This window comes from Dipodomys merriami, unplaced genomic scaffold (genome assembly GCF_024711535.1).
Source record: "Dipodomys merriami isolate MVZ:Mamm:240054 unplaced genomic scaffold, mDipMer1.0.p SCAF_45, whole genome shotgun sequence".
Classification (NCBI taxonomy): Eukaryota; Metazoa; Chordata; class Mammalia; order Rodentia; family Heteromyidae; genus Dipodomys; species Dipodomys merriami.
This window is the reverse complement of record NW_027206013.1, coordinates 6,052,966-6,078,560: the sequence shown is the minus strand read 5'-3', so window position 1 is coordinate 6,078,560 and position 25,595 is coordinate 6,052,966. Positions and strand designations below refer to the sequence as shown.

General features: G+C 45.4%; 1 protein-coding gene across 2 annotated transcripts in view; it reads left to right on the top strand.

Moving 5' to 3' along the window:
* Limk2 (LIM domain kinase 2) overlaps positions 1-25,595 on the top strand; it is a 77,557-nt gene that overhangs the window by 25,768 nt on the left and 26,194 nt on the right. Inside the window, exon 1 of one of the 2 annotated variants that reach the window (XM_069994509.1) lies at positions 15,550-15,961. The exons of the other annotated variant lie outside the window; for it this stretch is intronic. Coding sequence (XP_069850610.1) covers positions 15,909-15,961 — 53 coding nt within the window. The 5' untranslated portion in view covers positions 15,550-15,908. Of the gene's footprint in view, positions 1-15,549; positions 15,962-25,595 lie in introns of those variants that run through there. 2 annotated transcript variants of the gene reach the window in all.

Genomic DNA, 25,595 nt, shown 5'->3' with positions numbered 1-25,595 from the left:
GAGCCTGCTTGACCGAGGAAGGAAGGACAGGCACCTGGATCTTCCCTTTGTCCTCACAAGAAATTCCCGCTTAAACACAGCATGGGACTCTTCTGTTGTAGTAGCAGCACATGACCTTCAAGGTGCATTAATTCTCCCCCAGAGAAACCCTGCAGTTACTGTCCTGAAGAAAGTATAGAGGTGGAGAGAGCTGGATCATTGACATTAAGCATTATATTAAAAACTTTACTTACTGATTTAACCCTCAAAAATGTCCTGTAACTTTACACAAAGCAGGAAGGTCTAGAAGGTAGAGTAACTTATCTAAGGTCACACAGCTGAGTGTGTGTATGTGTGTATGTGTTGTATGCATATATGTCAGCTAGGAACTGAATCATGCTAAGCACATACTCTACTACTGAGATGTACCTCCACCTCACCCAGCTGACTTTGGCTCCCAAATTCTTTTTCCCTTCTCCCACTAAACTCCCATGAAAGAACAGTAAATTTAAAGTCAGAATACCTGATTTTTGACTGAGCCAAGCTAGCTATATGTGTTGGCAAGTTCTTGAGCCCCATGGAGCTATCTCTCTCTCTCTCTTTCTCTCTTTCTCTACCTCCCTTTCTTCCCTCCCCCCTCTCTCCCTCTTCTCTCTTCCCCCTCTCTCTCCTCTCTTCAGCTGGTACTCTACCACTTGAACCACGCCTTCACTTTCAACTGGTTCATTGGAGATTATAGGTGTGAGCCACTACTACCCAGCTTACTTTCCTGTCTTGAGTATCAGATAGATCCTTATAATGCCAAATCCAAAATGTTCCACAGTCAGGCACCAATGGCTCATGCCTGAAATCCTAGCTACTCTGGAGGCTGAGATCTGAGGATCATGGTTCAAAGCCAGCCTAGGCAGGAAGGTCCACGAGACTCTTATCTCCAATAAACTACTTAGAAAAAGACAGAAGTGGTATAAAATGTTCCACAGTCTGAGTACCAGCATGATGTCATAGGTTGAAAATACCAGATCTCATATGACAGGTCATAATTTTAAAAAATGAACACATGGCCAGTAGCTTACGCCTATAATCCTAGCTACTCAGGAGACTGAGATCTTAGGATTGCAGTTCAAATCCAGCCTGTACAGGAAAGTCCGTGAGACTCTTATCTCCAATAAACCACTAGAAAACTGGAAGTGGTGTTGTAGTTCAAGTGATAGTGCACTACTAGCCTTGAGCTGAAGAGCTCAGGGGCAGAACCTAGTCCCAGAGTTCAAGCCCCACAACTAACCAAATTAAAAAAAAAATAAACATGTGAAGTTGACAGTAGGACATACAGATATAGAGTTCAGTAGATGGTCTAGAGCAAGAGATTCTGACTTCAGGATCATCCATGTATGAGTGGAAGCCAGGGTTGTACATAGACAGCCTAAAAGTATTACATGAAACTACCACACACTCTGGTTACTCAGGAGACTGAGATCTGAGGATCACCATTTAAAGCTAGTGTGGGCAAGAAAGTCTGTGACATTTATCTCCAATTAACCCCCAAAAAGACAGAAGTGGAACTCAAGTGATAGAGCCCTATCCTTGAGCAAAAAAGCTAAAGGACAACATCTAGGTCCTGAGTTCGAGCTCCAGGACTGGCACCAAAAAAGAAAACAAAAAAATTTCTTGAAACTATCTTTAAGCTCAGTGTGTAAGTTGTATATGCAATATAAATGAACTTTATGGTTAGACTTGGGTAAGATTTCTCATCTATCCAAACATTCTAAAACATTGCTAATCCCAAGCATATTGTTTGTGCTGGTCCTGGGGCTTGAACTCAGGGCCTGAGCACTGTCCCTTAGCTTTATCATTCAAGGCTAGCATTCTATCATTTGAGCTACAGTTAGACCTCCCCAACCATATTGTTTAAGGATTACTCAACCTCTAGTAGCAGAGGAAAAGAAGGGGGGTAGAGGTTGAGTCAGGCTGTGTCCCAGCTTCACTTGCCAACCACCTGACTGGAGTCAGCTGCTTAACTTTTCTCTGTCAGTTTCCTCGTTTATAAAACAGGATGGTTTTCACCTCCAATGATTGTGATACAGATTAAATTTGATCCTATATTCAGAGTCCTTATCACTTTATAGAACACAATCAATATTGGCATTTGTTATTTGTGTCTGTCATTCTTGAACTGTTTTCTTCCCTTGGTCTCCATAGCATTCCACAATCTCCTGGCTTCCCCCTACATTTCTGGTAATTCCAGTTTGCTTCTCCTCCTCTCCTCAGCTCTGATATTCCTCCAGGTTCACTGTGCACTGTCTTAGGCACACAGCCCTAAGCTGCTGCTGTTGTTTTTTTTTTTGCCAGTCCTGGGGTTTGAACTCAGGGCCTGTGTGCTATCCCTCAGCCTCTTTGTGCTCAAGGCTAACATTCTACCATTTGAACCACAGTGCCACTTCCAGCTTTTTCTGAGTTTATTGGAGAATAGAATCTCATGGGCTTTTCTGCCTGGGCTGGCTTCGCACCATGATCCTCAGATCTCAGCCTCCTGAGTAGCTAGGGTTACAGGCATGAACCACATCCAGCCCTAAACGGTTTTATGCACACCTTTGACTTCCATTTTCCTCCATCTACTGCTGATCTTGAAATTAGGGTATCTTGTCCAATCCTTCTATTGAGCTCCATTCCCTGTCTCCTACTGTCAACCTGACATCCTGACATATCCATTTTTCTCTAATTCTTTTTTTTTGGGGGGGGGAGGGGTATGTGTGTGTGATCTTAGAGGTTAAATCCAGGTCTTCACAAATTCTGAATAAGCCTTTCAGCCATGCCCCAGTCCTGATTTGGTCTGTTATTGTCGTTACTGTAGTTGTGTTTTGTGATAGGATCTTATGGATGTGTTGCCCAGACTGCTTCAAACTCCCGAGTTCAATGAATTATCTTGTCTCAACATCCCTAGTAGCTGGAACTACAGATGGCATGTCACTGTAGCTTGCTCTGACATGTCCAGACACCTCAGATTCAGCTGCACTCTCCATCTTCTTCCCTAAAACTGGCTCCTCGTCCCTGTAACAACTCATTAGGTCTCACTAGTATCTATTCACTGCCTAAACAGGAACCTAGGGGTCCTTGATCCTTTCCTCTCATCCTCCGTAGCCAGGCCTGTCAGTTTCACCTCTAGCTTATATTCTGAATTTCTTGCCATTTCTTCCTCCACTAGCCTGTTACAAGCTACCATCGTCACTCACCTGGACAGCTACAGTAGCCACTGTCTTCCCTGTAGTCTCTCCCAGTGACTCAGGACCTCCCATGCCATTCTCTCCAGAGCAACCACTATAAGAGATTTATCTCTATTTAATTTTAGTTTTTTAGTTCCAGTACTGGGCTTGAAGTCAGGGCCTCACTTATTTCCTCAGCTTTTTCAGTAATAGCTGACACTACCACTAGCTATATAGCTCCACTTCTGGCTTTTTTTGCTGGTTAAGTGAAGATAAGATTTAGATTTGTCTGCCCAGGCTGTCTTTGAACCTCAAACCTCATATCTCAACCTCCTGTGTAGTTAGGATTGTGGATGTGATTCACTGGTGCCTAACAACAACAATGTGTGAGCTTTTTAAAATGACCACATTCACACACAGCTATCACTTTCCTTTTACACTTCCATGAATTTCCAGTATTACTGGATAAAGACCAAAATTCTTAACATAACCTCTAATAAAGTTGCCATTGTCTGGTTCTGTCCATGTGTCTGAGCCTCCTGCTCTCTATACTGTACTTCATTCTCACTGATTTTTTTCTTTTTTCTTTTTTTTGGTCAGTTGTGGGGCTTGAACTCAGGGTCTAGGAGTTGTCCCTGAGCTTTTTGGCTCAAGGCTAGCACTCTACCACTTTGAGCCACAGCACCACTTTTGGTTTTCAAACCACAATCCTCAGATCTCAGCCTCCTGAGTAGCTAGGATTACAGGTGTGAGCCACTGGCACCCGGCTTCACTAATTTTCTTTACACAGCCCCGAACACACCCTCTTTCCTGCTGACAAGGGCTGTGCCATGTTGAATCCACAGTCTGGAATGCTACCTCACTCTATTTGCCTAATTAACTCCTACTCATCATTCAGATCTTTCATAAATGGCTCAGAGACATAGCTACTCCTCACCCCTAAAGAATAGGTCAGCTCCCCTGTCTGGCTCTCCAGGGCTTTTCCTTTGAAGCTTTTCTTGCGGTTTCAGTTACCCGTATATTCATGACATCATGGGATATCTACTAGTAAACATCACTTGGTCGGGGACCACAGGGCTTTTTTGCCCCTCATTGTGTCACCACTGATACAGCATTGACACAGAAGGGAAAATCGTTGAATGACTTGCCAAAACTGACCAAGAGATATGATGTAAGTGCAGCCTTTACTGCACTTCTGCTTCCCCACGTCCTTCCTTCCCTTTGCAGCTACTGTGGCTGCAGTTCCTGTAAGGGGCAGGGAACCATTGGTTCCAGACACACAACCTGCAAGTGTCAAGGTGAGAAGGTAAGCTTTATATTCTGCCTCCAGAGGAATCATCCCACAGTGAGAAGCTGGCCCAGGAGTCATCAACTCCAGCAGCAGGTCTGGAGTTGTATTTCTCAGTAACTATAACCCAGACAGAAATACAGCCTGGGTACCTGGGTATCTCTGGAGAGAAAGGCAACGAAGAGTAAATTCAGCTATTCTAGCCCAGAGTAATTATGAATGGCCCTGAAATCTGAAAAATCTCAGTTCCAGTGGTAAGTTAGTTTGATTGTTTTTTGTTTTGTTGTTTTTGGTGCCAGTCCTGGGTCTTGAACTCAGGGCCTGAGTGCTGTCTTTTAGCTTTTTTGCTCAAGACTAGCACTCTGCCACTTGACCACAGCTCCATTTCTGACATTTTGCTGGTTAATTGGAGATAAGAATCTCATCGACTTTTCCTGCTGAGGCTAACTTCAAACGCCAGTCCTTAGATCTGTCTCATTAGTAGCTAGAATTATATATAGGCATGAACCACTGGTATCAGCTGGAAAGTTTTTTTGTTGTTGTTGTTATTATTTGATTTTAAAAACTTTATCTCTGGGCTGGAAGTGTATTGTAGAGTATGCACTTAGGACCCTCTCAAGTCCAACCCCTAGTACTGTCAAATAATAGGAATAATAATTTATCTTTGAAGGGTCACCTTAGCTAAAGAGACCCATCAAGTACAGAGTGGAAAATATGGAATACTAGCACATTATCTTTTACTTACTGGGACTACAGTCGTTTTACAGTGGAGAGTGACAGTGATAAGCTGACAATTTCCAAGAATTTGAAAATGAAAATTGTCCTCTGTTAATGAGATTCACACACACACACACACACACACACACACACACACACACACACACACACACACACACACACACACACACACACACACACACACAATAAGAACATGGGCTGGGAATGTGGCTGAGTGGTAGAGTGCTTGCCTAGAATGCATGAAGCCCTTGGTTCAATTCCTCAGTACCACATAAGCAGGAAAAGCTGGAAGTAGTTCTGTGGCTCAAGTGGTAGAGTGCTGTTCTTGAGCAAAAGAAGTTCAGGGACAGTGTCCAGGCCCTGAATTCAAGCCCCAGGACTGGCAAAAATAAATAAGAGCAATATCATGTGGTAGTTAAGACACAGACTCTAGAAGCAGATTACTTTGGGCTCAAATCCTGGTTCTGCCATCTATAAGCTGTGTACTTTGGGCAAGTTACTTATCATTTCTGTGCTACAGTTTCTCATTTATAAATGGAGTTGCTAATGTCCTGCCTCCTAGTGTTACAGGGTGAGTGAAGTCAGGTTTAGCTCTAGAAACGGGGCCTTGCACAGGTGGGCACTCATGGGTGATAGGCATTTGTTATTAGCTACTAATGAACCATAAGTCTGCTGGGACTGAATTATATGTGGATTGGTGTTTGTACCTAAAGAAGTAGTATTTTTTCAAATAAAATTTTAAAAATAATATTTAGCTTAAATACCAATATAACAATAAATAGGTGGTCAGTTGTGAAATGGAAGGTGGGAAGGCAATGAGGCGAAACTAGTGAATTGTCCAGAAGAGATGTTGAATCTGATTTGGACTCCAGAAAGCAGGGCTAATTTGTCTGACTCACCTCTGCCCAGGATAAAGTCTCTTCCTGGCTGTTCCTTTCCCTTTAAGCCCACACTTAAGCAGTCTTCTTATCCCTAAATCAGAAGGCTGCTTCTTGAAACCTATTTTACAGGGTCTTCCTATGTTGCCCATGCTGGTTTTAAACTCCTGGGCTAAGCCAATCCTCCTACCCCACCCTTCCAAGTAGTTGAGACTACAAGTATGTCCAACCACTGTGCCTGGCTATGAGATTCTTGATCAAGGGAAGCATCTGGAAGCAGTAACTGTAGGGGAGGTGGGTGCTTTGATTTCATCCATCCGTTTGTAAGTGGATAGTGAGGTTGTACCTCTTAAGTGTTATGAAGTCCAGTTTCTAGGCCTAAAGGCCAAAAACCAGACCCAGACAGGGTCATCCACAAAGTTGCCAGCCTTAGAGAATCATTCAACCTTCTTCTGATCACCCCCTTACATCTTTCAGCATTGACATGCTAGTTAGTGGGTTTTTTGTTTTTTTGGTTTTTTTTTTGGGGGGGGTTGTTTGTTTTTGGTTGGTCGTGGGCCCTGAACTCTGGGCCTGGGCACTGTCCCTCAGCTCTTCAGCTCAAGGCTAGTGCACTACCACTTGAATCACAGCACCACTTCCAGCTTTTTCTGCGTATGTGGTGCTGAGGAATCGAACCCAGGGCCTCATGCATGCAAGGCAAGCACTCTACCACTGAGCCACTTTCCCAGCCCATTGTTTTGTTTTGTCTTACTTAAATCCTTCCTTTTACCAAGGAAAACATTTCCCAGAGAGATTCAGTGGTTTGAATAAAATCACACAGCAAGTTTATTGTGAACCCAGACAGGTTTTCCAATCTCTGCTGACAAGGCTTTTCAAAGAGCTTAGAGTTCCTTGAGGTGTCCAAAGGATTTATTCCCCAGTGCATAAGAATGTTTGTGAACTAGCAATTGATACTTAACATCAAATATTTCATATTTTCTTTTTTTATTTAATGTCAAACATTGCATTTTTTATTTACTCTCTCCCTTTTTCCCTTCTTCTTTAGCTTCCTTCCTTCATCCCCTCCCTCCCTTGCTTGTACCTTCCTTCCTTCCTTCCTTCCTTCCTTCCTTCCTTCCTTCCTTCCTTCCTTCCTTCCTTCCTTCCTTCCTTCCTTCCTTCCTTCCTTCCTTCCTAGTGTTCTGGGACCAAACCCAGAGCCACATGGAGCCCTTTTATTTTCTGATATTAGTGTCACAAAGCAGCAGTAAGTAGATGAGATTACCTGTAGGGGTTGTGATCTCTTTAGCAGTGCTTACAGCCCATTCAGACAAATCTCAGCTGTTAAAATGACAAGTCAGTAGCTATGTGACCTCAGGATGGAAGCCTAGTCCGCTGGTAGTGACTGTCGCTTAAACTTCATGTGGACATATACACAGCCAATTGTGGACTTTTGAGGCATAAGTATCCATTCTAAAAGCCAAACTGGCATCTGTAAACCAGTGTTCTCTGGTGTCTCAGACTTTGTGTCCTATCTGTTGAGAACTTCTATTCACTTAAATAACTCTAATAACCCTTAGAATCATTCACCAAACAGGTAGGGGGTGTGTGTGTGTGTGTGTGTGTGTGTGTGTGTGTGTGTGTGTGTGTGTGTGTGTGTGTGTGTGTGTGTGTGTGTGTGTGTGTGTGTGTGTGTGTGTGTGTGTGTGTGTGTGTGTGTGTGTGTGTGTGTGTGTGTGTGTGTAAAAATACCGTACAGGTAGGTGTGTGTGTGTGTGTGTGTGTAAAAATACCGTACAGAGGGGTTGCAATTATATGGGCAAGGTAATGAGTACATTTCTTATCAAGCATTGTTGCCTCCTCCTTTGTTTCCCCTTCCCATCCCTTCCCATCTCCCCCTCTCCCCCGCACGTCCCCCTTCTACCCCCCCAAAGTCTGGTCTTTTAAGACTTATTCCTGTTCTCTGTTACCATCTCAAGCTCCTCTGATCCCTGGCCACATGTACCCAGTACTATAGCTTATGGATAGGCTCACTGTTATATGATCATACCAGGCTCCTTTATGCCTCAGTGCATTTGCACATGCTGTTCCTTCAAGCTGGAAGCCTCTTGTCTGTCTGGCAATCAGCCTCTGTTATAGTCAACGAATACATCCTGTCCTCTGTGGAGGACTCCCCACTTCTTCCCCCCATCCACCCTCTTACCTACCACTCCTCACCAATCAGAGGAGACTTTTCCTCCATTCTTTTTATCTTCCTCATATTTCAGTTATAGCCTTGGCGGTATTTGTTTACACATCTAGCTGTACTCTTAGAGTATAAAATTCTCTAAGGGTGGAGCCGTATCTAATTCATCTTTCTGCCCCAGAGCTTAGCAGAGGATGTGGGATACAGCAGGCACTCTGAATGTTTTCAGGGTGAATGATGTATTTGTCAAATGACTCTTTGGATACTTGAATAAAACTCTTCCAGCCTACCCTCTGCATCTCTTTGCCCTACAATGCTCTCCCAGGCAGTGGGCTTTTCCTTTGAGGTAGCTGATGAAACAAGACCTCAGTCTGTAAGTGTCAAAGCCAGGAGTTCATGAGATCGCCTGCCTTTTTCAACTACAGCAGTCCACTGTGCTATTTTTGCTTTGTTCTCTACACACACACACACACGCACGCACGCGCACACACACACACACGCGCGCGCACACACACACACACGCACACACACACACACACACACCGAGAGCTGGAGGGAAGCTAACAAATTCTTTTTCTTTGTGCTCCTCACCATTACAAACAAAACAGTACTTTATGCCACACTTGAAGTTGCTTTTATTTTCCTGTGTCTCAGACATACTCTGTGCCTTCCTGACAGTGCTCTGAACCATGCACCATCAGATCAGAATGTGCTCCACTCTACTCAATGCTTCTAGAAGCAACATCTGTTTCTGCAGTTGGCTAATGTGTGTTGTTTGAACTTGAGTTAGAACCCCAAGCCTCACAAATGCTAGGAAAGGACTATTCACTGAGCCAATCCCCAGTCCTAGAGATAGCTCTTAAATAGAATGACCTTTGTGTGAGTGTGTGCCAGACCTGGGGCTTGCATTCAATGCCTGGGTGCTGTCCCTGACTTTTTTTTTTTCCTAAAGGCTAGCACTTTACCACTTGAACCACCACTCCCCTTTAACTTAATTGGACATAAGAGTCTCACAAAATTTCCTGCTCAGGTTGGCTTCAGATCTTCACCTCCTGAGTAATTAAGATTGCAGGTATGAGTCGCCAGTGCCTGTTTAGAATCATCTTTTTATCATACAAATGGATAAGAATGACACCAGGAAGGCAAAAGTGCCCAGAATCCAAGGCTTAACAAAATGTCAGTCACCAAACATGAATTTAATCAGTATTCAGAATAAGATGAACAACCAATCTGTATATTCTAATTTGTAATATTAGAATAATGATGATCCTTTTGGCTAGAAAAAAAGGTACAAAAACCCTTAGGAAAGAATAAAGCAGTGGTTTTCAAGCTTCAATGAGTATTGCAAACACTGGGGCTTAGAGCTGAGGGTGTGGTTCACAAGGTAGGTAGTGCTAGGCCCTGAGTTCAAAGCACCTCTCTTCCCTGTCTCCCCCCCCCCCCGTCCCTACCAAAAAGGAAAAAGAAACACTGAGGCACCTAGTAACTCTGGTTCTGTCTGCCTGCGATGGAGTTTCGGAATCTTCCTTTTTAGCAGGCTGTGCAAAAGAGTTCATTGTACCTATTACTTCAGCTACACTTTGAGAAACACTATGTGTATCGTACAGTAAATATAAAATAGATACTTGAAGCAGTTTTAATTTAACACATGGGTTAAATTCCAGTTCTGCCAACTCTTAGGCTGTGACCTTCATAAGCAACAACCTTCTCTATTGAGCAAAAACAGACAGTAGGGGAAAATGCAATATTCAGATGGTAGAAAATGCATATTTTCCCCTTCCTGCATCTTGTCTCACTACTGTAAAGGAAAAACTGATAACCCAGTGTTTTTCATGGGTTTATATGGGTTGTTTCTTTGTTGTGGGTTATTTGTTTTGTTTTGTTTGGGGAGATGTTTTGTTGTTTTTCTGGGGGTGTTTGTTTTTGGTCATGGAGTTTGAACTCAGGGCCTGGGTGCTATCCCTGAGCTCTTTTGCTCAAGGCTCATGCTCTACCACTTTGAGCCACCACACCACTTCAGGTTTTCTAGTGGTTAATTGGAGATAAGAGTCTCATAGACTTTCCTACCCAGGCTGGCTTGGAACCATGATCCTCTGACCTCAGCCTCTTGAGGAGCTGGGATTCCAGGCATGAGCCACTGATGCCCAGATTGTTTGTTGGATTACTGCATATTGTATACTGTCTTTGAAGCTTGGATTTTTCATGCAGGAATTAATGTCTATTTCAGCCTGTAGGAGCAACCTGATTATTTCTAACAACTGTGGCGTCCTCTGTTGTGTAGGCATGTTGTACTTAGCCCAGTGTTGGGCATGGAGATTGTTCCTACTCTAGCATTCAGCAGTGCTGCACTGTTTGAACATGCCTGCCTAGCCATAGAAATATTTCTCTAGGCAAAATTTCTAGCTCTGGAATTTCTGGGACCCTGTTTTAAAAAGACAACTGCTGCTGCTGCTATCGTTTGGAAAAGTGATATAGAGAGGAGGAGAGCAGAGGCATCCCTGTGCTGACAGGATGTCTGTGTGCTCAGGATTCAGAGGTTAGAGTCCCCCGAGTTCCTTTCCCTGGTTGGAGTCCTCCCGTCCAGTAGATGGCCTCCCACAAACACAGTTCTCCAGGCTTTGGATTCGTTCAGCATAGCCTTCTTCCCAGGAGAGGTTGAGGTGATTCATTCATTCACCACTCCTCCCAAGAGCATTTGCTGGGGGCCGCCCGCTTTGAAGGCTGTTGTTCTCAGGCTTGTCACCGACGCCCTGAAGCCCCAGTCTCAGCTGGTTCCGAAGAGTCCCTTTGCCCGGCTCCTTGTCAGGTTTCCAACTTGTGAAATGTGCAGGAGATTAGCACCTCTCCTGCCATTTCAGCCCCAACTGAAACTGCCAGTCCAAGGATCCCTGCAGTTGCCTCTGGCAGCCATAGCTGCTGAATCCACTGCCAGGAGCTATCCAGGGACCAAAAAGAGGTGCTCTCCTTTTCTTTAGGACCAGAAGAGGGCAATGTGATGTTTTACCTCCCAGTTCTGCATAGTTTGGGGTCTTTGAAGTTAGCCCTGAGCAACCACACACTTGGTCTGAGCAGCCAGCAGCTTATCACATGTGGGGATCAATCCTTCAAAGGTTTCTCCAGAAGGCTGGATTTATGGGGGTCAAATGGATTCCACTTGGGAGGGGCTTCCACTTCAGCTCAGGACCTGGGGTGATGGCTGTCCATCTTCGAGGTGGGAGGACACTTTTTGTGGCACTAAGAAATCATCTCACCAATTCCCTACTGAATCCTTTGTAGGGGGGGGGGGCGGAGAGAAGGCCCGCAGCCTCCCGTTCACATTCCTAGACACCGACTCACTGTGTACGCCGCCACTGGAACAGCAAAGCTGTGTGAAATGTCAGGAGGAGTTATGCTCATGTGCTCCCTGGCCCCCGATCTCATTGTGGCTTTCATTTGCTTCCATCTGTACTCTGTTCATCAGATAGAAATCAGAGGGTAGAATTAGAAGATAATTTGCTAGTTCCAGACTTAATTTGGGACCCTTTCCTTGCTTGATCGAATTACAGGGAAACATAATAGATTTGGGGGGGGGGGGAGAAATAGTTGGCTCTGTAGCTAGAAGGAAGAGAGCTCCCAGCCCTCTAGCTAGGTAGTCCTTTCAGTATCCCCCCTCTTTTCCTCTCTTCCATCTCCCACCACCTTCTCTGTGGCTCTTATGTGGCCTCCAGGCCAGGATCTCAATCCCCCTTAAGGCCAACTCAAGGTTTAAACTCCACTTGAGACACAAGGAAAACAGGGAGCCCCCAGGAACCTCCTATGACTGAGGCTAGAAGCTATTTAGAGACCAAACCAAGGCCCAGACAGAGGCAGGACTTGCTAATGGCCACGTAGCTATCCATAATAGTTGTAACAATAGCCTTAATGATATTAACAGCTAACATTTACCAACCTTTAATGTGTTCCAGACTCCATGCCAAGGACTTATATGCAGTGCATGGTCACATTTAAACCCAGACAGTCTGGCTGTAGGCCCAGGTTGAGCTGCAGTGTAGCATGATAGAGTATAACCTATCCTGTGTAGCCTAGGTTCGAGTCCTGGCTTTATTTCTAGAAGACTTCAGACAAGCAATTTAGCCCCACTATACCTCAGCCCCTTTCTCTGTAAAGGAAAGGGTGTCACAGAACTATATATCATAGAGGTTCATTCATTCATTAACAGGTAGTGTTAATTCATTCACACATTCTAGTGTGCCTAGAGTCTGATACCTGCTAAGCCTCCCCCCTCCCCACACACATACACAGCCATCTACCACTTACTCTCCTCAGTTGCTTCCGACTACCAAAGCCATTCTTTACTATTAGAGACAGTGAACAAAATGGTTGAACTCTATGGTTCAAGAATACAAACTAGTGGACAAACTGGCCCATTGCCTGTTTGTTGTTTTTGGTTTTTTTTCCGGTCGTGGGGCTTGAACTCTGGGCTTGGGTTCTGTCCCTGTGCCCTTCAGCTCAAGGTGAGCACTCTACCACTTGAGCCACAGGGCAACTTCTGGCTTTCTAGTGATTTATTGGAGATAAGAGTCTCACGGACTTTCCTGCCCGAGCTGGCTTTGAACCTTGATCCTCAGATCTCAGCCCCCTGAGTAGCTAGGATTACAGGCATGAGACGCTGACCTTCAGCTGTAGTTTTTTGTTTTTGTTTTTTCAGTCATGGGGTTTGAACTCTGGGCCTGAGCACTGTCCCTGAGCTCTTCAGCTCAAAGAGAGTGCTCTACCACTTGAGCCACTGCGCCACTTTATGGTTTTCTGGTGCTTAATTGGAGATAAGAATCTCAGACTTTCCTGGGCTGGGAAGGTGGCTCAGTGGTAGAGCGCTTGCCTTGCATGCCTGAGGCCCTGGGTTCGATTCCCCAGCACCACATAAGCAAAAAGAAAAAAAAAATCCGGAAGTGGCGCTATGGCTCAAGTGGTAGAGCGCTAGCCTTGAGCTGAAGAGCTGAGGGACAGCGCCCAGGACCAGAGTTCAGGCCCCACGACCGGACCCCCAAGAATCTCAGACTTTCCTGCCAGGCTGGCTTTGAACCGAAGTTCTCACATCTCAGCCCTCTGAGTAGCTAGGATTACAGGAGTAAGCCACCAGCACCCAGTTCATTGCCTGTTTTGGAACTGTCGATTTTTACATTTTTAAATGGTTAAGGCAGGCAGGGAAGCAGACTAATTCATGACATGTGAAAACTATATGAGATTCAAATAGCAATGTCCATAAAGAAAGACTTACTGGAACACAAGCACGTCTGTTTGTTCATGTTTTCTGTCTGGCTGCTTTGGCAGTGAAATGGCACAGATGATTATCTGTGAGAGTCTGTATGACCTAAAGAACCTAAAATATTTATACCCTAGCCCTTTACACTAGACCACTGGTCCTCTTACCCTGACCTAGAGAGTTCCCTGCTGGTTTTGAAACCCAGCTTCACTTCTTACCAAGTATTTGTTTTTAGGCTAGTGACTAAACCCCTCAGAATTTTCTCATCTGTTAAATGGGTATTGATTCTACTTGCTGAAAACAAAACAAAACAGCGAGCACTTAATTCAGGTCCTGGAAGTGTCCAATAAATGTGAACTTGTTATCAGGGTTACAAACCCAATCTCTCATCACACTCATTATTATCCCTGTAGCAAGTGGAAGGAATGGGGAAATGTTCCCTTGTAATCCAGGTACACCAGCTTTCTCATGGGTTTTTCCTGCTATGGTTCGTAGACAATGGCTGCTAGATGACCCAGGTTCTTTCCAATGGGGGGGGGAGGTGCCCAGTGGAAGAGACTTAAATGTCTGCTACCCAAAATCTTAACAGTGAGATGTTGGTGTAACCCAGGCTTCTTTAGCAGTCTTTTTTTTTTTTTCTTTCACAGCCCTGCAGACAGGACTTTTTCTTTTTCTTTTTTTTGGCCAGTCCTGGAGCTTGAACTCAGGGCCTGGACACTGTCCCTGAGCTTCTTTTTGCTCAAAGCTAGCACTCTACCACTTGAGCTACAGTGTCACTTCTAGCTTTTTCTGCTTATGTGGTACTGGGGACTTGAACCCAGGGCTTCATGCATGCCAGGCAAGCACTCTACCACTGAGCCTGATGGTGGGCTCTGCTTTGGTCAGCCCCGCTGCAAGGGCTTTTCGGGTGCTCCCATTACAGACACTATACACACTATTGTGCCCAGGTTTTTAGCTTGAAAAGAAGCACCACTGCCCACTAAAACCAGTGGATGGCATCTAGGAATGCATGAATGAATGAATGAATGAATGAGAGGGCACAGGTGACCTGAGTTTCAATCTATTGACAGAGGGCTTTGACAGATGTTTCTTCTTAAAGAGGCAGAATGAAGCCTCATAGCTCTAGAGTCCCATGGGCCGCCATTCAAATCCCAGCCCTGCCTCTGACTACCTTCTTTCTTTTCTTTTCTTTTTTTTAAAATGTGTGTGTATATGTGTACTGGTACTAAAGCTTGAACTCAAAACGTAGGCACTGTCCTTTAGCTTTTTCACTCAAGGCTGGCTGCTGTACCACACGAGCTACCGCTCCACTCCCAGCTTTTTCGGTGGTTGATTAGTGGTTAACTGTGCTCATCAGATCCCAGCCTCCTGAGTAGCTAGAATTACAGGCCTGAGCCACTGGCAACCAGCTCTGACTGGCTTCTTGACCTTGAATGATTCACTGAATCTCTTGGCACCTCAACTTTCCTCTTGTATGAAGTGAGAACAATCCCCATTTCAGGGAACTTACTGTATGGGTATGTGTAGTGCTTGCCACATGAAGACACATCAGATGTCAGCTATTGCTCTGGGCCTCCTTTCCTCATCCGTAGCATAGTCCTGCCCCAGAGTAGAAGTGACATCCCCTATAGGCTACCTCTTGGGACTGTCACTGGGACAGAGCAGAGGCCAGCCCTGAGCTGAGGGTGGCTCTGTGGAGCTCCCTCACCAAAGGTTCTCCCCCACCCCCATCCCCAGGGGGCGTGGCTCTGCCTGGAGCTGGCATCTTGTGCTTTTCTTCCCCTCTGAGCAGAGTTACTGTCCTTTAAGCAGCTCTTGAAGCTGAGGGTGGTTGGAGTCACATACGCCAATCCTCTGTCCTGTGCTGTCCTGCACGCAGGGATGGACACTGGGCCAGCCCTGAGTTATTGTCTGCTGCGCCTGCCTGCAGCCTCGCTCCTGTCGGGCTCCACCCCTTGCCGTAAGGTCTGTTTCCTAACAGCTGCTCCAACCACACACCTCGGTTCTGCAGGAGCCCCTCCTCTTCCTCCCTCCCTCCCTCATTCGGGGTGGGACTGAAGGAGGCTAACTTGACAGCAGCGCTTCTTTCTTAGCTAGTCACCGGCCCCTGCCTCAGAATGCCTGCGTGTGTCTAGCCACCACCGAGGTAGCTCTCCCACAGTCCCCAGGGGCCGCCCCAGCTTCCAATAGCTAAGGAGGAGCCATCCCAAGCCATGAGCCCTGGTGGGAGTTTGCCAAGGGGCAAGTGGCCTGGAGTCCTCACGCTCCTTCTGCAGCTCCAGAGGGAGAGGTGAGCGCAGGGCAGCCCGCCCCAATCAGAGGTGCCGGGACGGGCCTGTCATGGTGGCCGCCTGCAGCCAGCCTAAGGCACTCCCAGTCGGGATTGCAGCTGAGCCTGATTATCTAGAGTGGGAAGAAGATGGGGAGTTACTTGTCCGTTCCGGCTTACTTCACCTCCAGAGACCCCTTTCGGTGAGTTGGTCTCCGTGTCTCCTCCCTACCTCTTCTCCTGGCTCCTGAATGTCCGGGGGGAAGGTCCGAGTCCTCCCATCGATCTGTTTCTCCCAGCTCATTTATCCCACTGCCATTGGTTCTGTCTGGTGAGGGCTCTCCGCCCTCTTCCTCCCACCCCCCATTGTGTCCTGGAAATTATAAGGTGAGGAATTAGCACCGAAGGGAAGTTCCTGGGGACCCTGAATCCCCTTCCTTACACACACTTGGAAGTGGCCTCCAAAAGATGCCTCTAACCTGGCTTGCTCTTGCTGGGGTGGGGAGTGAGAGGGGGGAGAACACGGCACAAATAGGGTGCTGTTCTTCCAGCTTCCACATGTCTTACCTGCAGGCCATGCTGCTTGCCCAAGAATTTGTCCCAACAAGCTGGATGGGCAGGTTTTGCCAAACAGTGGAAGCTGGTAGGACCTGGGTGTGGATAGCCTGGTACACAGTGGGCATCCTATAAACGTTTATTCTCTTAGGGCTGGCACATTTGCCTCTGGCCTTGAAGGGCTCTGAGCTCCCAGGTGAATGACGTTACTGGACCAGCGCCTCCCCCTCCCCCCTCCCCATCAGTCCACAGGCCTGAGTGCCTGTAGGGGCCTCTCTGTGTGGGGCTTCTCAGAGGGAGGTGTGGAAACTTTCTTCCTCTGACCTGCCTTTCTTAGCTCACTGCCCCACCCCACCTCCTATAGAAACTCCCCAGAGGGTTTCTGGCCCTCTAGGTCCTCTCTGAATGGAGCCATTCCTAGCTGGGGTGGAGCTTGTTTTTCTTCTTTGGGAGAAGTTTGTTGTTCCTTGGGTTGCTCCCCCCCCCCCCACCAGTGGTCCTGTAGGTTGACTTTTTTCTTCAGATTTCCCTAACCTAGCTCCTTGCCTAGATCTGGCTGCTGGAGCATTAGTCAGGTGACAGATTATACTATATGGTTTCACTGACTGACTGAACTCTACTAGAATGGTGGGAAACATCTGGATTGAGGGAAATTGGAGACTGCTCCTGAATACTGTCTGTACCAGGCATTTCACTGGGCACTTTACCCCTTAATCTCTCAAGCCTAAAAAGATGTTTGTATACCCATTTTACAGAGGAGACAACCAGTTTCAGCTGTAGTAACAGGCAAGATCTTCCCTAGCCCTTTTTCCGGTCTTTCCAAGTTTCTCATCCTTGGGGCCACTCTTCACATCTTGCCTAGGAACCTTCTCAAATTTGCTTTCTTCTCCCAGTCAGAGAGCAGGAAAAGGGATAGTTTGTCTGCCCTGGTGATCAGAGTCTTTTCTGAAGAGCTAATGGGAACTGGTCTTGAATTTAAGAGGGTTTTGCCATGTGGAATCAAGATGCTAAGAGTTGTAATAACCACTAGTTCAGGCCTTCATTTGTCTTCGAACTCTTAATCCCAGAAAGACAGCTTGGGGGATGGGTTGTTCCTGTAGGCTCCAGGAACACTGTGCCCCTTTTCATCCTTGGAGGTGAAGACATGACTCAGGGGCTGGAGTAAGAACAGATAATGAACTGCAAGCACCTTTGAAGGCCAAACCCCTTTATTGCCACCCAGATCCTTTGTCTTATTCTGCCTCAGCCCCTCTAGGGAACCTGATGATTTCACCCCAATCCCCCAAACTCTGTTTGCCCAGCTGGTATGGGGGGGCGGGGAGGGCAGGTACTGATTCACTGACTTACTATAGACCCTCTGCCCTATCCTAAATGAGAGGCCTTATTCCTTAAGCTATCATCTGAAAAGATAGCCAGCATTGTACCCCAGGGGAGGGACCACCCAGAACCTCTGCTCTCCCAGATTTCAGGCTAAGTCACTACCTGATTTTTTAAAAAAGAAAAGAATTGCTCCTTCTTCTGTGCACTGGTAGCTCATGCCTATAATCCCAGCTACTCAAGAGGTTGAGATGTGAGGACTGAGGTTGGAAGCTTTTCCAGTTAGGAAAGTGTGTGAGACTTTTATCTTCAGTTAACCACCAAAAAGCTGGAAGTGGAACTGTTGTTCAAGTGGAAGAGCACTTAGCAGAAAAAGCCAAGAGACAGCACCATGGCTATTAGTTCAGTACCAGCACATACATACATACACAGATACAGACAGACACACACAGTTTCTCCCATCTATTCTAGTACATCTTCAAGGGTTCTTCTGTAACAAGTGTCTCTTCCCTCTTTAGGCTTCAGTGTCCTCCTTCACAGAAGTAGAGACTAAATTTTCTGGTCACCTCAACAGTGCCTTTGCCAGATCCTGTCAAACAAATTAAGTCCTTTCTCAGGCCTCTGGAGGAGAATGAAGTCCACAGGAGTTCTGGGGCTATGGGTACAAGGAAAGTGATGCAACCAGATGCCACGGGGACATGATCAGGCGTGACTGAGGGAGGGAAGCAGGCACAGGGAATGAAGAATGTAATGTCTGTGCTCTGTACACCCTGCCTGGAAGGCCACACTCAGCAGAATGTGCACTGTCTTCCCTGCCGCTGCCCTGTGCCCCTCCTGTGAGGCTGCTGTGCAACCATGGGCACTCTGCTCTCCTTTCTTTCTGTTCTGGGTAGGGGTTGAACCTCATACATTTAAAAGCAGAGGCACACTCTACCACTTCCCCAGCCCAACAAGTAACTTTGGCTTGATATCTTTTTCTTTTTATAGAATTTCTCTTAATGTCCAGCAGTGATTTAATGAGCTTGGTTTTACACATTATCTCTGGAAGAAAACAAGTGCATCTTTGTATTCTAAAGCAACCGACATTTAAAAGGAAAAATTATTCTTAACCCCGCCCAGTTTAGCAGTAACCTTTGGCAGCTGCCTTCAGTCCTTGGGGACTCTTTTTTTTTTTTTTTTTCATTGAGTCTGAAAAATGAAGGACTTGGATCAGGTGAACAGTTCCCAATTCTGCAACTTATATGGCTCCTCAGAGGCACGCAAGTTCCATTCCAATTTTTTTTTCCTCCAAATAATGGAAGCCCTATCTTTAGCTACAGTATGACTGCACAGATGACTTGAAACTACAAGCTTCCTGGCTTTTGATTGGAACTACATCAATGCATTCTGGTAATATGTATTTCTTGCTGATCAGAGGATCATTCCTTATGTGTTTGGTTAATTGTTTTGTTTTGTTTTTTTAAACAGTAACAATTACAATTCACTTTCACTCAGCAGGGTCTGTAGGAAGGAGGAACAATAAGGGGATCTTTGATACTTTAAAAATAAAAAAAGTAGATTCTAATGGATCAGAGTCTCTAGGTTCCTATCCTATCAGCCGTTTGGGGATCTGGGGGAGTATAATCCCCACTGTTGGTACTCTCAGGCTATAGAAAAGGGAGCTTCCCTTTCTCCTGCTTGGCCCAGTCAGAGTCAGCAAGAAGCTGAAAGAAGCTTTGCCATGACTCGATGCTCTCAGGGCGATTAAGAATGAGCATCCAACCTAGCCCTCCTCGAGGACATGGGAGGGCTTGTTCTATAGCATGTGTAAATCCACTGTAATGATGATTGTTCACTTCCCTTACTCAGTAAGGTTGAGAATTTACCTGTAAATGTGTGGTCTGAAGAATCTGGAAGTGTAGGAGGTTGGGGCCTAGCTCATTCAGTTTCTCCTAGCAGAGCATCTTACCTGCTTATATTGGGCCTGCAATTACTATATCTTGATAGATAGGAATTGGTTAGACTATTCATTTTAGAAAGTTTCTTCCTATGGTGCTGTGGCTCAAGTGGTAGAGCGCTAGCCTTGAGCTGAAGAGCTGAGGGACAGCGCCCAGGCCCAGAGTTCAGGCCCCACGACCGGACCCAAAAAAAAAAAAAAAGTTTCTTCCTAAACTTTAGGAAGTTTCTGTTTGGCTCTGGGTAAAAAAGCAGATAGATCCATGTTGCCTGGCCTTGGGAAGGATAAGTGTCAGTCTCTATTTGTGTTCTTAACTTGCAGAGGGAAGGGCTGTAATCCTAACTACTCAGGAAACTAAAATCTGAGGATTGAGGTTCAAAGCCAGCTCACTCAGGAAAATCTGTGAGACTCTTATCTCCAATTAAACACCAAAATCCCGGAAGTGGAGCTATGGCTTAAGAGGTAGAGTGTTAGCCTTGATCAGAAAAAGCTCAGGGATAACGTCTATGGTCCTGAATTAAAGCCCCAAGAAAAGCGCACACGCACGCACGCACACACGCACACGCGCGCGCACACACACACACACACCATGGGGCTGGAAATGTGGCTTAGTGGTAGAGTGTTTGCCTAGCCCTGGGTTCAATTCATCAATACCACATAAACAAAAAAACAGCCACAAGTAATACTGTGGCTCAAGTGGTAGAGTATTAGACTTGAGCAAAAGAAGCTCAGGGACAGTGTCCAGGCCCTGAGTTCAAGCCCCAGGACTAGCAAAAAAAAAAAAAAAAAAAAGGAGAAAGAAAATGAACCCATCCTGGGTGTCTGTGAGGCAGACATTCATAGTATAATTTTCATAATCCCATGTTACAAGATGCTCAAATCACTATTGCACTGTCCATATGAGGAAACTGACGCTCAATGTCATGAAGTAAACTGCCCTTACGTAGCAGGTAATAAATGAGTTACTTGTGAGAAAACTCGGCTGGTAATCCATGTGTTTTCTGCTGACCCAGGTCTCAGTTTGGATCTCAGCTGACCCCACTGAAGTATCTGCCCAAGCCTGCTGTAATGTTTTGGAAGTATTTGGAAATTGTCTTTAGTGCATACGGACTTCTCAGGGATCTTCTCTGACTTGACATTTCAGTTCTGTGCACCCTGGCTTCTTGGGAGACCCAGATCACCAAAGCCTTAGTCTTGGGTTCCAGCCCAGATCTAAACTGGATTAGTTGGGGATGTCCTAGAGCCTGCAGCCAGGGAAGATTTTTTTTTTTTACTTTCACTTGAAACTTTCATGAATTGAAAGGTGTGGGGTAGGAGGGAGCTAGGGGAATGCTTTAGCTTTGGGAAGGACACATGATTGCCTATGAGAATCTGAGTGGAACTTGGAACTATGATTTGAAATCAGAGTCTTGTGCTTGCTTGGCAGGCACTGTAGTGCTTGAGCCACGCTCCCAGACTACATGGGATGTTTTTCAGTAGTATCTTACATTTTTTAGAATATGTTTTGAATTTTAAATTCTTTGTTCATTTGTTTTTGACAGTATTGGGGCTTGAACTCAGGGCCTAGGTGCTATCCTTCATTTTTTCTGCTCAAGACTAGCACTTCATCACTTGAGCCATAAATCTACTTCTGGCTTTTTTTTTTTTTTTTTTTTTTTTGCAGGGGTGGGGTCTGGGGGAGGGGGACACTTAATTGGAGATGAGAATCTTGCAGACTTTCCTGCCTGGGCTGGCTTTGAACTTCAATCCTCAGATCTCAGCCTCTTGAGTAACTAGGATTACAGACATGAGCCATCATCGCCTGACTAGATTCTCTTATTTCAAGGATAGAATGTTCTGCTGGGGACCAGAACACTGGAACACTGGAATCAATGGAGGAGGAGAATCAATTAACATTCCCTACTTGAGCTAAAGGGAGAAGCATCACAAAGCATTGCCACCCAAAACACTTGAGAGCTATCAGGGTTCCAGCCTCTTTATTTTCACAGGTTAGAAAATTCTGAAGCCCCAAAATGGTATCATTCAGATGTTGGGCATTACTTCCTAGCCAGGTTCACAGAGGTTCAGTTTCCAGCATCATCACTTCTATGTTGGCAGCTTTGCAAAATTACTTGACTTTGACTTCATTTTTCAATGTTTTAATCTGTAAACCGGAGATAATCCTTGCATCTTGCATGGTTCATGTGAGAATTATAGGTTATATAAGGAAAATATACAGCAGCTGGAATATGGTTGGCATTCAAGCTATAGCAGATCTAGAGCTAGATCTCCAGTATCCTAAGAACCTAATTATGCTCTATGGCAAACAGAGCGTATGGACCCAGAACCAATCCTCCCATTTTCACATCTCAATTCTTAGCCAAGTGCCAGTGGCTCACTCCTGTAATCCTTGCTTCTCACGAGGCTGAAATCTGAGGATCATGATTTGAAACCAACTCAGATAGGAAAATCCATGAGACTAATTAATCACCAAACAGCCCAAAGAGGTGCTGTGGCTAAAGTAGTAGAGGGCTAGCCTTGAGCAAAACAGCTCAGGCCCTGAGTTCAAACCCCAGGACTGGCACACACCAAAAATCCTCCATTCTTCACAGATACCTGTGGCATTGACTTTGGCATTGACATTGGCCGTACCCTTCAAAGCTATTCCTTGACCCAGATGTGTGCCTTGGTGTTGTCACTCTTCAGCCAGGTGTTCTTCCCAGCAGGATAGTGTGTAGCTGTCTCCTACTTGCCCGTACTCGTTTCTCTGCCTGCTCCCTCTCCTGGACCTGGCCAGGGCTACTTGCAGTGAACAAAAGCAGGATATTGGCAATAGAAAGAAGGGTGTGTTCTGGTGCTCTCCTATGCTTTGCGGTGGTGCACATACCATTGTGAGAGCGTAACAGAGCCCAGGTCTGTAACTGGGTGCAACTATGTCTGCACCAGCTTTTCTCTGCTACAGACAAGAGAAAGACAGGGCCTGGTGACATGCTACCAGTTCTTGCCACTCCCAGGCCATTTTCAGGAACATTTGCTAAGTGCTTGTTCTGTTGAGCACTGGACTTAGATGTGAAAGTTCATCAGGAGTAAATAAAACGCTGTCCATACTTCAGGAAGCTCATAGTCTGGTGACAGAGAAAGGTGGTTACCAAGAAATATGAAAATCAGAGGGTGGGAGACACGAAGGAAGTCCTTGCTTCTTAGCTAGCCCACTGCCAGACATCATTCAAAAGCACACTTAATCCTTGCTGCTGCCCTGGGAGGTGACAGTGTTATGTCTTACAAATGAGAAGGGAATGAGCTGGCTCAAGATTACTTAGATTGGGGAAGGGGGAAGGGAGGTGTCATCTAATGAAAAACAAATGTACACACAGTTAAGGGAACCTGTCTCTTTATTTTACAAGTTGGAGAAACAACACACAGAGGGAAAGGGGCTTGTCTAAGGCCATGCAGCAACCTAGAACCCACATCTCTCTCCTAACTCAGAGTTCATCCCATGTGAATTTGAGCCATATGCCCAGAACTGCCTGTTTTCTCCACCCACTTCTAGATAATTCCTATCCATATACTCCACACCATGCCCAGAGCTCAAGACTCTGAAGTTGAGCTGGGACTGTCGCTCTGTGGGACATCACTTACCTAGCATGTGTTAGACTTTGGGTTTGATACACACACACACACACACACACACACACACACACACACACACATACACACACACACCTACACCTGAAGTTCTACACTCCACACCATGCGCGCACACACACACACACACACACACACACACCTACACCTACACCTACACCTACACCTACACCTACACCTACACCTACACCTGAAGTTCAGAAAGGACAAGTAGGAAAAGCCACAGAACAGGAATAGCCAGTAGTATCTGGAGGAATTTGGGCACTCCAGAAAGATAAAGGGATTTTCAGCATCCTGCTTCTCTCTAGCCCTTCTTAGCTCAGCAGCTTCCCACAGCTGCTTCAGTTATCCCTGTTTCTACATCTTGCAGCATTCTCTGTTAAGTTTTGTTTAGACCTTGTTTTCTGCAAGGTATGGTTGTGTTATATAGCTTGTATAGCTATATATCTTTATTGCTTAGCAAATTACAACACTTACCTTGTAAAATACTTTCTCCTACTTTAATTGATTTAGTCTTCACAATTGCTATTTTTAGTTGCTTTTATTTGTTTATTTGATGCTAGTTTTGGCTGGAACTCAGTGTCTTGCACTCTTAGTTGGCTTTTTCTCCTCAAGGCTGGTGCTCTATCATTTAAGCCATCCCTCCACTTCTAGCTTTTTGCTAGTTAACTAGAGACAAAAGTTTCACTATCTTTTCTGTCCAGACTGGCTTTGAACTGTTATCCTCAGATCTCAGCCTCCTGAAGAGCTAGGATGACAGACATGAACCACCAGCACTGACTTGTAGTTATTAGCTAAATTTTGTCAGTAAAGCTATAAGAAATTATCCAAGCCTGGTGCCGGTGGCTCATGCCTGTAATCCTAGCTACTCAAGAGGCTGAGATCTGAGGATCAAGGTTCAAAGCCAGCCCAGGCAAGAAAAGCCCTGAAACTCTTATCTCCAATAAACCACCAGAAAACCGGAAGTGGCGCTGTAGCTCAAGTGGTAGAGCACTAGCCTTGAGCTGAAGAGCTGAGGGATAGCAATCAGGCCCAGAGTTCAAGCCCCACGACCGGCAAAAAGAAAAAAAAAAAAAAAGAAATTATCCAAAGCTACCCAGTTAATAACAGTAATAATGTAATAATGTAAACTACCATTACATTATCATTATCTTTAAGTACAGTTAACATTTATTGAGTTCCTACTGTACTAAGTTTTTATACATAAGCTATCAATCTATACATTTAATAAGTATTATTTCATTAATTTTCAGAGCAGTTCAATTTACAGATGTGGCAACAGCCAGAGAAGTGAAATGCCTTGCCTAAGAAGGTACAACCATTTAAATGTCAGGGCTAGCGTTCCCACCAAAAGGCAGCCCCACGCTTCCTCTGAGAAGCAAGAATGTGGCAAGGGTGGTTCGTTCAAGGCCTTGACCAAAATAAGAATAGGGAGAAGCCGGGCACCAATGGCTCACACCTATAATCCTACCGACTCAGAAAGCTGAGATCTGAGGATCGCAGTTCAAAGCCAGCCTGGGCAGGAAAGTTCATGCGGCTCTTACCTCTAATTAAGCACCAGAAAACTGGAAATGGTGCTGTGACTAAGTGATAGAGTGCTTGCCTTGAGCTGAAGAGCTCAGGAACAGCACGCAGGCCCAGAGTTCAAGCCCCATGACAAAAAAAGAAAAAAAAAGAAGAAGAAGAAGAAAGAGAATAGCTAGGACAGTGGCAAAGGCCTGTAGTCCCAGCTACTTGGCAGGTTGAGACAAAAGGATCCTTTGAGCCAGGACTGGCCTTGGCAACATAGACACCATCTCAGAAAAACCATAACAATAGAGTCTAACTAGAAGGAGGTGGTATTGGCCAGGGAGCTTAGCTCTGTGTGCTGGGAGTCTCAGAAGAAAGAATAAAATTATACAGACATGGCTGAAAACACACTTGACCTAACCAAGGACAGGAGCTTCTCAACCGGATGACAACTATCATTATCACATGGAAGAAAATAACAGCAATTTCATAATATAATCTAGTCCAAATTAAAAATTCCTGAAGTGTCCCCCAAATGTCACTCATGGCTATTTTTTTTTTAATTCAAAACTGCATTTGTTACTGTGTCTCTAAACTTTTCAAACCTCCTGTGTAAGAGCTGAGAATAGTGGACACCAGCTGTAGTCCCAGTTACTTAAAGACTGAGACAGGCAGATCACTACAGATCAGGAGTTTCAGGCCAATTTGAACAACACAGTAAGATAACAAGATGAAAGAGATGAGAGAATATGAATGAGAATCTTTATATTTATTTTTTGGGGGGGATAGGGGGTCCAGTGGTAGGCCTGAACTCTTCAGCTCTTCAGCTCAAGGCTAGTGCTCTACCACTTGAGCCACAGCGCCACTTCTAGCTTTTTTTTTTTTCTGCTTATGTG